This window comes from Achroia grisella, unplaced genomic scaffold (genome assembly GCF_030625045.1).
Source record: "Achroia grisella isolate CSIRO2021 unplaced genomic scaffold, CSIRO_AGI_Agris_v1 utg856, whole genome shotgun sequence".
Lineage (NCBI taxonomy): Eukaryota > Metazoa > Arthropoda > Insecta > Lepidoptera > Pyralidae > Achroia > Achroia grisella.
This window is the reverse complement of record NW_026713045.1, coordinates 3,967,420-3,984,128: the sequence shown is the minus strand read 5'-3', so window position 1 is coordinate 3,984,128 and position 16,709 is coordinate 3,967,420. Positions and strand designations below refer to the sequence as shown.

Genomic DNA, 16,709 nt, shown 5'->3' with positions numbered 1-16,709 from the left:
TAAGGCCGTCAAATGAATATGTTAGAATATACAATACAGTCAATTTTTACTTTTAAAAATGGAAACTTATAACTGTATTTTTCTACAGAGCTGTCCACAGCGTGGAAAAAGTATTTGAATGCAAGCAATGTGGCAAAACGTTCAAAAGATCAAGTACCCTGTCCACCCACCTTCTGATTCACTCGGACACCAGACCCTACCCTTGTCAGTACTGCGGAAAAAGGTTCCATCAAAAATCTGACATGAAGAAACACACGTACATACACACAGGTGAGTACTTTATTTGCATTATAGTCAAAAGAAAGCCTTTTTATCGTCTTATAATAGTTTAACTAAGTTTAATATAACTAGATATAATAGTTTATGTTTATGGATGGCGATACAATTATACCTCATTTAGTATTTTAGTCGTGAGGATATGTGGTAGTAGTTCCAGATGATTCCATTTGATAACTGTTATACAAAGTCAAGTGAAAACATTGAATACAATTAAACACTAAAGTAATTTAAGAGACGGGCATTTTGAATTTCACGGTCTATGTAGTCTAGCAGTTTAGTACACCGTCTTACTTCCAATAATCGCAGCTTTGATTCCCGTATGATTTGAGTGTTTTCTATGTATATTATGTATGTGTTTACAAAAAAGAAATGTATTTCAGTATTTCTATCAGTTTTCTAGTACCCTTAACATAAGCTTAGCTTAAGGCCTAGATTATATGTATAATTATACAAAATATGTATACTTGTATAGTTTCTGTAGGTAAAAAATAAAAATAGCTTCAAGCTATTTTAATTCAAATTACATATATAGATATCATTCTTAATTATACGATCCATTTAATATAACTGAAATAAATAATACATAAATGTTTATATATTGTGCATCTCTTGAAATAAACCTTCACTAATGGGTACCTAGGAAAATACCTTCGACTTATTGGATATATAAGTAATTATAATTTATAATTGGACAAATATACAAAATACCTTCAGGATATGAAGTGGCTTCTTACCTGCCTACGTCTATATTTTCTTTTATATTAATTAATATTCATAATTTATTGTAATATTTATTCTTGTAAATGCTACAATTATTTCGTTATTTATAGGTTTATGAGTATATATTTTTCTCAGGTTACAATATTAAAAAGATTATTACAATATTAACTAATTATATTTGTTTACTTAAAAAAAACAAAATATGTTGACATAGTATACAACAAAGTCGGTATTTGTTTTTTCTTTACACCACGATGGTAGCAAACAAGCATACGGCCCATCAGATGGAACGGTTACCACTATTTACCATTTACAGACATCTGAAACAACAGAGGTGTCACGCGCGCGTAGTCGGTGATTGATATTAATAAAATTATTGATTTATTGACCGTCAGATTGATTGATCTTTGCTCACTTCTTCTGTTTACTTCTTTCTTATTCTTATACGATTTTCATCAACACAGTATTCCAGAAATTTATTTGTGTATTATGTATCCTCCGTCACTGTACTCGTGCGTAGCCAAAGTAACACACTAGTTAATAAAACATATATTTAGAAGATTTACACAAATCAAATAAAAAAAAAAACCATAATGCGCACTTACAAAACGTTTAATAATAAAATATAAAATATGGTTTTATGGTGATTTATCGGTTGAATCAATCATTAAATTTTCTACATTTAATCTTAACATAAGCCTGTACAATTATCATATTGATATATTCAAACGTGTAACCAAATCATCAATATTATCTTACACGATATTAACTTGTAATCCACCTTGTAATACACGTCATTGTAAATGATAATATGAATATATGAACGATATATTGCAAGATTAGAAATAAATTGCTTTAAATAAATAAACATATGATTTTTTAAATTGTTTAAAAAATCATAATATTTTATTGTTTAAGTATATTTAAAAACTAAAGCTTAAAGAATATAGTTTTTTACTGAAGATTCGCAACATTTTCATTGTCTCTTTTCATTATCTTACAGTTGTTACCTCTACTGCAAATTGTGTAAATGTTTTTCTGTTGATTGTTTTATTTATGATAAATAGCTATTAACATAAAAGCTACGATTTTATTTTATATTATTTATAATTAGAAATGCATCTATAAAATTATTTTAAAATAGAATGCACTTCTCAGTTCGAACTCATTTAATTTGCGGTTGTGTTTTGGCCCTTAAATAAAAATAGGATTATTATCAAAAATCTGTGATTTTATACTATAAATTTCTACTATAAATATTTATTTAACCACTTTCAATAAGTAAGCAGTTCTCAATTAGATCTGTGACTATATATTGACAATTCTGCAACCGATAATTACTTTAAACTTAATAGGTAACAAAGTACAAAGTAAAGAAGGTTTTTAATATAACTTTTTTTTTTATAGAAATGTTATTAATGTAAAATGCAAAAGAACTCTTTGGTGTTAAATGAATCAAGGCCTAAAACGAACATAGATGCTATGTTAATAGGAAAATAACACAAGAGTTAATAAAAATCGTGATATCAGTTGAGGGTTAAGTGTAATACGGTCTCAGAGAATCTCACAACGACTTAAGTGTTAGTGAGACAACGCTGCGAACACCGCAACATCTTATATTCATGAAGGGCCTTATTATACACACGGACTGCCAGGTTGGTGAACATCAAATGAAGTTAATGTTAATATCTGCCTACATAACAATATTATAACAAAAAATAATATAATATATATTATTTTTTGTATATCTAAAAAATAATATGTAACATAATATACTTTTGATATTATTTTATTGTAAATAATCGTTTTGAGAACTCTTAACGTTAAAATTTAAATATTCATCCTAAGTATATAAATGTAAAACTTAGTTTGGTTGCTACTTTGACAACATAGCCAATAAGCATGAAGCTTGTAATTTAGGTCAAATTCGAATGGAGGATGTCGGCTATTTTTATCAGAACATGATTTCGAGTAGAATAGAGAGGTAATAAAAGTAATATATAAACCAGTATCTATATATTTATATTGATTATCCTGTTATATTGATTGTTGACGTCATTTTGAACTCAATTGTAGAGACGCCCACATTTTGCTCGATATATTTGGATCCAACGAGGCGAAGGGTGAGCTTAATGTCTGCCGAATTACTTTTTGTTTAATATGGGTGTTTTAACATACAGTCAGTCAGAAATATTAATAGAAAAAAAGTTTGTTTAGTGGCAGCTAGATTTGAAATCACGACCTTTAGACGACGCTGTAGTAAAACACTAGGCTATGGCGGTTTCACTGATGCATTTAAATACTATAAAACGATTTGTTCAGTAAACTAGTCAGCCGTGTGTATATGTAACCCAATCGCCTCTATAATGTAACCGCAAACGTCTCGGGCGCATCCCCATATTATGCGATATTATAAAACAACCACCTATCTCATCTTAGGTGTTAATGTACATTAATTGCGTTGTGGGGGGCGGCTTAAGATGTTTTGACAGAGTTTCGCCACTGAATTACTGCGGGCTACTAAGCGGTGCTGGGTTTGGTTGAGTTATTGTCGGCGAATTTCTGTCTTAGTCGTAATAGGACAGGATTTACATCTTGTAATTTTATAATGAACTAACTGATACCAGCGGATTCGGCTGCGTTCTTTGAGATTAGAAATAATCTAAATGCAATTCGAGATGTTTTTAGAGAAATTTGACAGGTGATGAAAAGCCAGACAAACATACATACTATTTTATTCACATATATACTATTAAAATAGATATGTATTTAGAAACTACGGTCAGAACTTACAGAAATGTAAAAGTTTGTTTGTTTTATTAAGTTTTCTCGCTTAACCATTTACGATACCTGACACTTACTATATCGTATGCTGCTTCGTTCATTATGGATATTTTAAATAAAAACTTTTCTTAACTAAAAGTATTTTGTCTTTGTGTTTATGAGCTTGTCAAATTGTATGTGTGATTACTATGTAGCTTATTGTGTCATACTGACTTTGACAAATAAATTGATACCACTATGTGATATGTTCAGTATTACTTATTTATCACTACCTACATCCTGAGGCATTGTCTGCGTGATGTTACTGATTAAAAAAACGGTACAGTTATCTTCAGTACAATCATAAAAATTTAATAAAATAATAAGCATGCTAAGTTCATCTCCCAGAAAAATTTTTTTTTAATGCTTTACTTGGGTAACACTTCACTAATTTCTATACAGTTAGGTTCCATAGCTTATGTAGTAAATCCTAAATACCAATATAACAGTGACTCACCTTTTAAGTTTGTCGGCTTCATTTACGACAATAATAATTATTACCAAGTCGTTAATTACTGGACAAAATAAGAATACCCATGGAAAGACAGCGGTATTAATTATCTACCTATATAATTAGTCGGTAATAATATTATTGAGTAATTAATATGTGGTTGTATAATATTTATTTTCGTTATATAGAACACCTAATACGTATGACGTAAATAGTTCATGAAATCATCAAACATATGAAGGGAAGGAAGATCAAATGTGGAAACTAATTGAACAATAATATTTTGCAGTCGTTTGCACCTATAGGCTTCTTATTTCCTCATCGCTTTTAAGGTACTATAAAGGACCTATATACGACACTAATCATGATCAACATCATGGACTCAACAGACACTTGAAATAGAAATAATCTTTATTCAAATAAACTTAATATAAGCACTTTTGAATATTCATATTTTTCTATTCTACCACTCATTTGGAAGCTCATCTAAAGAAGAACGAAAAAGAAACTCGCGTTAATCTTTGTAATAATGATACGTTATTAAAATTCTTTGTGCAATCTGATAATATTATCAGCACTATGAATTTAAAGTTTTGTTCACTAATATATTATTGTCAATTAATAACTCTTTAATTTTATAATAAGCTATTTTACAAAGAAAATATTTTATAAGATATTAGAATGATTGTTCAGACAGATTTAGGATTCCGTTTGTTGTAAAACCATGCGCAATTCCCATAAAACTAACGTTAATTTAACGAATATAAATACATACATAAATACGATTTATAAAACTTTTAACGTTGTTTGAGTTAATGTAGACTATAGTTTGATAATATAACGGGTTACTATTATACTTAGAAAACTACTGTCATACAACATATGTCATATCTACTTAACCTCCTACTATCATGTTCAAAAGATACTGTAAACTTAAAAGATAAACTGTAAGTGTTATAAATATTACTATACAATTTAGTACATAAGATCTTACATAGTAAAGAAACAGTTGATAAGACTCACAAAGAACGTTTGTTAAGGTCCATAATGTAAGCGACTAATTGACATCCTAAGTGTCAACTTATCAATGTCAGTCAAGAATATTACAGTGGTGACTGTGCTTTGAACAAATGCATTAATTGTAATTATTACAAATAATGTAAAAATTACATCATCCATATTAGTATATTATAAACGTGAAAGGGGACCGTGAAGCCTTCACGTCTGAATAGCTGAATACATTTTAATGAAATTTGAAATTAAAACAGAAGGAGGACTTAGATAGACTTTTTATGTAATAAAACAAAGGTATGTGTAAGGGGTAGATCAAAGATAACATCGGAACTGAAATATTATTTGAATTTTGATATCCAAATACATTTTACCATTTCAAAATTTTGTTTAATTTTAAAAGTCTTTTAACCAATAAATACTAAAATACGTTTAAAAATTCTAAAGCTTTCCGTTCTTATCTGATAGTACCTTACCTACCTATTTTGCTCCCCAGTTCATTTAAGACGAGGGTGGAGGCTCATGGTCCGTGATTCAGGCGCATAGATTCGCCGTTTTCATTGCTTTGACAGTGGGTGTGAAGGAGATGGAAAAATATTTTCTAATAAGTGTAAAAAGGACAGTGATCTGAAGGGTTGGGTTATTTATTGTATACATGTTCCAGTTGCTATAGATATATAATGCGGTGTAATAGTGTTGAATAAATTTCCATATAAAGCAGAGGATAACTAAAATTTCATGAAATTTCATATGTAATATCAATATATAAAATTACTTAAAAATATAGCATAAGATTTACAATATAGGTAAATTATATGATTAAATAGCTTCATTAATAATTTTATCACTATTAACAAAATATATAAAATAATTTAAAAAAAATATAATAATAAAAAAAATATAAAAGTAATAAATTTTCCTTTGTATTTTATTATTTTCAATAATATAATAATTAAGATTAACTACCATAATAATTTGAACAGAAGAGTTCAGTTATGAAAATATAATTTAAAAAATATTGTATTATTAAATCATGACAGATTTATTTAGTAAATTACTTATTAACATGTTAATATAAAATCATAACAATGAATTCGTATAGTATCAATAATTATACCTCATGTCTTAAAATCTACGTCAAAACTGAAAGCCTCCAGCTAAGTACAAACCCTAAACATTAAATGTAAGTACAGCCAACCGCAGCCACCCCAAGACAGAGCATTAACGAATACAAATAAATTATGGTGCCTTTACACCTGATCCCACAACCCTTCCACCCACGTGTAAATTATAAACAATATCAACTTAGTGAATAGTTGCTCGAACGGCATTTTAATCAGTGTCCCAACTTCTTGATTAATGTACGCCCCGCAATTTATCGTTGGAATTTTATTTATAATTACTGCCGCGAAATTAAATGGTGCGCGATTAGTCAACGTCAAGCGAGAAGACCGCGGCCCGCGATTTGTCACCTCACCCGAAGCCGTTTAATTCGACGCTAATTGGGTCCGGAAGTTTGTTACCCCTGAACTTCTGCTACCTGTGTTAGTATGGCAATTTTCGACTTAGTAGTTACGAGCGCTAGTTTGGTACCATTCGGGCAATTAATATTAGTTAACGCTTTGAATTATTCATCGAGCTTTAATAACACATTGTTAACAGAACAGTTTGTTTCTACTTCCATTCGACTTTAAAAATGCAAATTGGCAATAATAGAATATGGACAGTTGGGGACTTATAATTGTGCCTTGGAGCAGGTCATAGATAAATTAAAAAATACATTAACTATACCGCTCAAATTTTGCGAAACCGTTACCTTCATAGCCTAACAAAATGGGGAAGGGTATTTATTCACCAAAAATAAAAACTGAGCGTCTCTCAACCGGGTTCATAAATATTTGATTCTCAAAATTTCACATTAAGATATTTTTTTTAAACTCTTCCTTGTCTTAATTAGTGAGGGAACAAACAAGTGGCACATTAGCTCTCGGAATAATTACACGGCGGCTGTATTTTGGCCTCTTTTTGTGTTCCTTTTTATTTTTGCATCGCTTCCCTACCTTTGTTTGCGGTGAAGAATTTTAAAAGCATTTACCAAATTGGTTTGCATCAATTATGTTATAAAACAGTAGAATTCAATGATTTCAAAATGAGATTCTGCAATGTATAAATATAATAGAGAATACTTATCCTTATTGCTTGTGATACGTATATAATAAACAACGATATGTACTTATGTTCGTTCGTTTGACGTTTATTTGTTACATCTTATCACAACCGCGCGTCATAAATTTTATCTAAAGTTTATTTGGAATGCAGTAGTTTCACTAGGAACCAATCAATATTTATTCTGGTCAATTAAAAACTTCGAGTTACGCATAAGAAATAATTACTACTTATTTTCCTCATAAATAAATCACATCATATCCTAATTAAATAACAACACGGCTGCACTGCATACAAACAATTTAAATATCTCCATTTAATAATATAAATCAAATAAACATCTTTTCCTTCCTATAGCTTTTCAAACTAAAACGCAATTACAGTGTGGAAGGAATATTATTATTCAAACAGGATGAAGAAGGGAACAAAATTAAAAAGTATAAAATATTTTATAATAGTCTCTCCCGTGCCAAATGTTTTTAACACCCGCAACCCCTCTGATTACGTTTTAAAGCCTTTTCTTACTTTGAAATAAGAAGAGATTGTCTACACAAGGAAGTGTAGAGCTTCCTACAAGCTCGCTGTAGTATAATTGAATTTCACAAGTCGCAATTCCGACTTGCGAATGGCAGAAGTATGTAAATGAAGCTAACAAAAAATTTCTTGATTTCTAATTGAGAAAGACACGATAAGAATCTTAATGCCAGTATGATAAACATACAAATAGAATCTTCAAATTTATTCTAAAATATTGTAAACGAGCATTTGTTTCATTATTATTACGAGTTTTATAAGACTCGTCAAATTAATATCACTTCTAAAGTTACTCTTACCTTCATTTATTATGGTACGATGGTGGCAAACAAGCATACGACCCATCTGATGGTAAAGGGATGTATTTGTTCAAGAAACATATATTTTAAAACTGTTTATTTTTTACTTTAAATAAGCCATTCCTGATAAAGATTATCTTAATGAATGTACAATACATTCGTATTAATATTGTAATGATTTTCCTTAATACTTTGATTTTTAACTAATGATGTTTATCAATATTGATCAGCCAAACCAAATTCAAGTCAAACGGCATGAATAAAACCCGTAAAACTAACTGTCCAATCTCTCAAAACCAATCCCCGTACAAGATTCCAGACTTCAAGTATTCCGTCCACACAACCTAAGGGGAGGAAATCTAAGCGGTCCATAAGGAAGGGGGCGTCCAAGAGAAGTGGTGGGGGGAGGGTGTCGCTGTGCCCCGGGGGGACTGAATCAAGGAGTGGTACGTGCCTTGAGTTTAATTAAGGACTCCGGAGAGTCTTTGGATACTTCGATTTTTAGTGGCGTTCCCTTTTAATTTGTTCAACACATACTTTCTTATGTCATTGAATCGGTGCTAATGCCTTATCTAAATTATATGAGTTACAGAATATTATTAAATTTTATGATTTTCAGTACAAAGAATTGGCGTTAGTATTTTAATTCGCAATAGTTACATTAGTAATAAAGATATTCAAGCACAGACATCAGATATTTTACATTAACATCCAAATGTCTCGATGGTCGAGAGGTGTAGCATACCGCCTTACTATCGATGGTTGAGGGTTTGATTCTTCGTATGGTACAAACATTAGTATTTCATTATATTTGTTTGAATAGATCTGCTTGTTATCATATATTTTTTGTATGTAAATATTTATAGCAGTTGTCTAGTACCCACTGTCCTGTAATAATGAAATACGTCCGTAACCAGTGACATCTTATTTTAATGAGAGCTTCACACATAATGTCTACCTACATATTTAGTTATAAAAAGGAATCATATTTACCTACATTACAAATACATGCTCTGCTTAGCTTGGAACATGACACTTTATGCATTGTCCTATGTTATTTTATTATATTATTAAGTATAAGGTACTTATAAAACAATAAATAGATTAGGATAGATTCAGTCAATTACTATCGACCATTCGAGAAATAAATATCGTTTTGTACAGAAGTGTTCGCGTATTATTGATAAATTATCCACGTATATTTAGTATTAATAACACGAATTTTTGGTGAGAAATCCCTACAATCCATATCAAATGTATAAAAGTTTATTTCAACAGATACCTCCCAAGGCGTAATGCTCCCAGATTTCTCTGTGCAACGTCGACGCTTCGCAAAGCCCCTGTGATATCCTCCTGACATGCTCGTTACGGCGTTCCACATTTTCAACTGCTTGTGAAAATGTCTTAGGAAAATCTTCTGATAAGGAAAATCAATTTTATATAAAGCTAGATGTTTTATGCGGCGCTGTCTGCGTTGAATAAAGTGTAGAATAGATTCAATGATAATAATAATAACTCTAGATACACATCCGCAACTCTAAATAATTTACCAGCGCCATCTAGTCCCAACCATAAAAATGCTTATGTTATGGGTACTATAGATAAGCATTTTTACATTTACACATCCATTTTTATGTGTATTTATTTTAAAAAATGTAATAAACATTATTCATAGACAACACCCAGACCAATACAATCAATCATAGTTATGAATACAAATGGTTGAATACTGAGAAGAATCGAACCCGCGACCATCGGAAGCAAAGCGATGTGCTATGCTGGGAGACCAGTAATCAATTATTATGTTACCAATATCAAGTTACGACTTATGGAAAAAATATAATATATTATTTATTTCGAATTGTATATATATTGAGTTCTTACAAAATAGTATAAGATTATATTAAATACTATTATTATTAGCCTACGTAGTCCCACTGCTGGGACTGCCCAGAAAAAGGGATAGAAATGGGGGAGACCACTGGGTCTCCCCCATTTCTATCCCTTTTTCTCTCTCTCTCTGACATTACTATTATATATTATCTTATCAGTGCTGTTACCAAATAATAGATATGCAATGTCTATAAAACTTACTGTACATAAAGTTTTGATCAGGAAACTCGAATATATTGGATAAACTTAGATTTAAATAGTAATAATTAATAATGCTATTGTTATATCAAGTAATAAAGTTTACCACAAAATAATACCATGTTCCTTGTTGATAACATTACTCATGATCTTATTGTTGGAGATGTGATTTCAGTTTTAATCTTGAAATAGAAATGTGTACAGAAAGAAATAAAGATTTACGCGAAGTTAGAAGTCGCTTTCAATTTTATCACGAGCGAGCGGAATTTCGTATTGTTTACGAATAAACAAACCGTAAAGAAATATCAGCGACCGTCAGATTTATATTTTTTTCCACGATCCACGTAACTGGATCTCACTGGGGATGTTCAACTGAGGAATCACTTCGAGATTTTTTTCTCACGCGAAAAAATGACACTCGAATTTGTATGCCGGGAGGCCGGGCTCACTCCCATATAATATTAGGCACTCCCAGGAGAGAGGGATAATTAAATTAATGTCCTCAGCCCTCTTTGGCCCCACGTTCCGTTGCCAGTAATCCGACACCTGCATTGTTTTCACTTAGTATCTGCTCGTGTAGTTTACTCATAGCAATTTCTCGAGATTATTATTACAACACTATTATTACTATTAGTTTTACAACAGTTCTAATATAATATTTAAATTAACTAAGCACTTCATTCGAAATTTTACTTGAGTAAGATTTTATAGAAACTCGTCTACATGGGCATCTATCTTATCGATTGCTACTGTCAGACGCTTGCTTAGTGTGTTGTATAGCTTAAATAGTAGTATGTATATGGTATTAAAAAAATAGGGTAAGGATTTATGATATTTTAGTTCTCAAAAGGGACTACGCACAATTAATTGTTTTATTTATTCTTGTATATAGGTGACTTATTTTTTATCAAATACGGAATCTCATAAAACGCCTGTTATTGAAATAACCATATATTATTTACTAACTAAACACTATTTTAAAATAAGTACATATATTTTTTAAAGTCTTTATAAAACTTATATTACTTAACCCTATCTTCGAACGTTATAATCAAATTAAAGCCTCGTTAGATGGCACATCGATCCCCTAACAAGTGATATCACTTAACTCGAATGAACTCGAATCGAATTCAACTAGAACGTAACCCATGTGCAACCCGAGAAGCGTGGCCGACGCACGCGCCACCTAATTCAATAAACACATTATAGCGATTAGCTAACGGAGCCCCGCTGGGTCAGAACGAGCGGGCGGCACCGAAGCACCCCCGAAGGATCACCAGTCAGATTTCCAATGATGATTTCGTGATATTAATCATTCGTAGTCTAATTTGGACAACGCGTAGTTAGGGGCGCAGTGCTTGAATTCTACGACCTCGGTTGTCTAGCGGTCTAGCACACCACTTTACGTCCGATGGTTGCGGGTTCGATCGCACGGCACAAATATTTGTATTCATGAGTATGATTGTTTGTATCAGTCTGGGTGTTTTCTATATATAATGTGTATGTATTTACGAAAAAAAATCTACGTATTTATAACAGTTGTCTAGTACCCACAACACAAGCTTTAGTTAGCTTAACTTGGGTCTAGATAGCGTTGTTTGAATTGTCCTGAAAGTATTATTATTATTTGTATATATATCTAGATCCTATATTTGTGCATTTATTATTAATGCTTTAACAAATTAATCTAAACACAATAGTTATTTTTTAAACTTTTGTGTTTATTATACATTTGTGTAAGTACAATATAACTGAGTCAGCCGTGACCACAGCCGACCTAGTCCAAAAGTCCAGAGAGGTTTGGACTTTTATTTATTCGTGTTAAGAACCGTATAAATAATGTAATGTAACTTTGTTTTCTATTTAGTATCACATTCTTTTTATTTAAATAAATCATTTAAAAATATTATGACATAGATAAAAAATGAAAAGATAACAATAAATTAGACAACGCAGCACTTTAATACCTCTCAACCACAGGTGGCAAATATTTATTTATCAGAATATATTAGGCCAACTTTTCTAGATATAGTATATATTAAAAGAATGTATTTAAATAAAGTTGTTGAGGTCATTATAAAAACAAGCGGAATACTTAGCATCGCAATAAGTCTATAGTTGTACGTAACTAATTAACAATAAAACCTGTATATATGTTGGCTATTTATGTAAAATTAATTCTATAAAACAATAACAGAGATGAAAAAAATATAATTGTTTTGTATTGAAGTAGAAACTCTGGATATCAATAACAACTTTTTTTAACAGAATAATATGCATGAATTTCTAATATGTATTTGTTATACTATAACAACATGAAACATTTTTACTATATTACAATAACAAATTTTAATGAATGGAGTATAATAAAACATGATCAGTTCATGCAGATCATGTCATATGAATAAACAAAATTAAGTACATCATATGAATGAACTCGTATTAGTTCTACGTGAATCAGATGATTTAACTAGACTACAATGAACGTATTTGTAAATAAACAATATAATGAATTTGTACGTCGGAAATACCAATATTTTAACAGATTGAGCATTTCAATATGACTCAATTCATTGACAAATTATTATATTATGGCTATTAATAAACAGATTACAAAATGGAAGAAGACGAGGAAGGAAGTTAGGTAACCTGACTGTATTTTTGTACGTTTGTTACGCAGGATATTTGCGCACTTATCCTAGTAAATTTGCAAAGTGTGTAGGCATAACAACTTTGTCCTCAGGTATAACAACGCGCGAGAAGTACCTATTACGAGGCTTACGAACAAAACTGGGAAAAACTATATCTACCTGTAATGAATATAAATACAAGTATAATAATTGAAAATCATTCACAGAATATGCATAAGTATAACGGTTTTCTCCGTTAATTATATTGGTGATTGAAATAAAATTAGGTAATTATGTACGTAAACAAATTACTTTCGTTTAGAAAGTAATTTGTTTCCATATATTGTTAAAGGAACCATTAAAACAAGAAAAAACAAAATAGAAAAGGTGACAAGAATATTTAAAAATAAATGGTATTAAAAAAGTATAAACAAAGAGGTTAAATCTTAGACTTATGCCGTTTTGTATAAATCAACACATAGGCTAAAAAAATTAAGGAAAAGTTAGGCAAAAATAATTATTTCTTCAAAAAGGGAGGGAAATGAATTTTGAGAAAATTTTCAATACGGTCTATAGTTTTATTCATTCATTCATTAATCAAATAGTAGATGATGATCTAGAAATGTACAATACAACCCTATGAAGTCGTGCCACTACTAGTAAATAAGAATTGCTTAAAAAAATTACATAATTATTAGACTTACAATTGTAATACAAATGTAGTTAAAAACAGAACTTTGATGAAGTACGAAAATACGTCCAATTAACATTAAATTCGTGTCAATATCATTTCCTTTTTACAAAATCACCCACTGGAAACCAACTGTTACTATATAAAAAACACATTGATTAACTTATTAAGGCCCCCTAAATGATTCACTCATATTCATTACAATAATAAAATATTCTCTATCCGTCTAAAATTAGAGTTCAAAGTGCAGTGTGTATTGTGTAATTTTTAAAAATGCTATAATAGGGTGACCTTCCATTGTGAATACTGCGGACTGATTTAGTACCCGTAATACACTGGTCGACATAAATGCAGAGACACGTGCCGAACTCAAGCGCAGTGCAGGATGACATTATTTAAACAATAGATTTAATTGTAATCTGCCTTTATTATTAGATACTACTTAATATGATTACATTGATCGTCTACTACATTGTAAGGAAATCCTTGATTATTAAAACTGATGTTACGTACCTATAAATCTATTACTGTCAGTCTGTCCTTCTTGTTTGTTACCTTTTCAAAACTTGTTGAAAGAATGCTGGCCATCAAGAATGTTAAGATTTGTAAATTTTTAAACTTTCTTCTTTTAAATAAAATATTTTTAAATTTCTTCATTTTAATCTTTGTATCTCTGCGATTTTTCTAGTTAACATTATAATATTTTCTCTATTACATAAATCTTTATTTCCAAAACAACTAAATATCCGAAGCTGAAACTTGCTATAGATTATATTGCGGTATTTATTCAGTCGTTTACCCTCAAAAAGATAACAAATAGACAGACAGAAGCTCTTACGAATTCATAATATTAGTATGGATACTTATTGGACCCGAATCACTAAATCATCTTCCTGTTTAATACACTTTCTTGCGGGGAAGAGAATTTTAAAGTGGGAACTATTGTCATCATCTCGGACTTCCACCACACGGTCTTCTTCTGAAAACCGTTGTTATTTCGTGATGAATTTATCACGTTGGATATATAGGGATCGCTATAACTCGCTTCACTTTAGCCTCATTAACTTCAGCTTGTGCGCCGCCAGTATACCTATTTTGTTGACGTCGGTGAGCCTATCATCATTAAATAAAAACTGAACACAGTCGAACAGTTTGTATTTTAAAAACATGTCGACCGCGAATAAGTTAATCAAATTACATGTATTTTGATTGGCCCGCGCTCGCTGTGCAAATGCTTCGAGTGTTTTGATTTGCCGGTTCGACAATAACGCCAGTTGTCCAAGTGTTTTCATAAACTCTCCAATTCTACAAAGATAACATTTTATCTACTATCAATCTTCGAACATATACGTTAAGGTTACATTTTCAATGAACCGTGGAATATAGATAGATAAAATTCGCAAATCTTTTATCAATCTTAACCTGACGGACATAAGGTTCAAAATGCTATATTATAGCGAAACAGATGGAAGCATTACGAGATGCTTCGCAGGTCTGGTGTGAACTGGTGCAACTGAAGTGCATGAATAATACCAAATGCTAGTGCATTTGTTAAAATAATAAAAAATGAACCAATTCGAACTCTCATACATAATCCCAAATACGCACTCTTGAATTACCCGTACTTTCACATTAGGGTCAAGTAGATTAAAAACAGACAACAAGACTTTTATAACGGACTTATTAATTATATAAAATCGTTTAAATACTTAATTCTTTTGCTACGATAAATGTAATATTAATAATTCATTCTTTGGTAGATCAGTGTCCTCATGTCCAAGTCACACATTTAATACATTGTAAATAATAATGTATTGAAATTAGCATTGTCACCTTACTTATATTAAGTAAGGTGACAATGCTTAATTAGAAATTTAGGAATTCCAAAATTGAAATATGTACCTAATTTATTTTATTAGGACTTCCTGCATTCACTGGTCATTATAGACTCTTACTTATAATATACCCCGGATTCTTCAAGTCTATGGTGAATAGATATCTTCTGGGTAAGCGCGCTACATCCTAGGTCTTGCCATCATTTACCATCAGAGGTATGACCAAGCGCAATCCCATTATTAATAAAAAAAAAAACGACAATAAAGCCTTACCGAGATACGATTAGGCGTAGTCATCTGCATAGTTACCTCTATCTCGTATATACTCTATACTATAGGTACTACCGCTATACAGCTTGCTTTGTAAGCTGTATAGCTGTTTCAGAATTAAATATGGCGAGTAAATTACGGGAGACTGTAATTTCACACCTTAGTCTTTATTAATGGTATCGATGATAGGCGTTACTTGCTGACGCTGTTCATGTATGCAGAAAGCAGGAATCTCCTTTGTATGTCATAAAAAAATGTCCAGTTTTGATTACGTCACTCGCATCGCCATGTAAACCTGTACATAAACCGTAGAGAGATTTTCCCGGTAGCTGGCAGCACGTACGCTACGTGATCCAGTTCGAGGCAGATTTGCTGCGGGCATGGGGCAACGACCTTTCAATACCTAAACTTACAATTTTATTATCTTTCAATTCAACGACAGACAGTAAACTTCGGTATTTTGTAGTATACTAACAGGAGTATTAAACTTTGATACTACGAGTACAAAATGTTAGTATTTTAATATATATCTGATGGATTGATATAGGTTCCTCTTACTAGATTAGGATGGATTCGTATACAATGCTAGAGGTAACTACATACACAAACATTGTAATGAAGCTATTTAGTAAGTATACTATATCCTTAAAAAAATACTATTCTGCCAATTCAATTATATTTCAAAGAAATAATATAAATAAAAAATATGAAATAAAACCAAGAAATAAAATCTATTTAATAGAACCATTGAACATACTACATAACTACAACCCTAATAAAAACTTTCTGTGATCTGTCAATAAGGATTTATTTGAAACTAGCTAACCGTGGTTTCATTGCTATGCAGCCTATTTGTTATTCTGATGTAGAAGCTGCAGATTATATTATATGTAGGAAGAAGAGCCGCAA

The 16,709-nt window shown here is 31.0% G+C and overlaps 1 protein-coding gene across 1 annotated transcript in view; it reads left to right on the top strand.

The window, feature by feature from the left end:
* The window catches only part of LOC131852680 (zinc finger protein 70), an 84,325-nt gene that overhangs the window by 41,610 nt on the left and 26,006 nt on the right, over nucleotides 1–16,709 (top strand). Inside the window, exon 4 of the mRNA XM_059203393.1 lies at nucleotides 89–270. Within this exon, the coding sequence (XP_059059376.1) occupies nucleotides 89–270 (182 nt within the window). The remainder of the gene's footprint in view (nucleotides 1–88; nucleotides 271–16,709) is intronic.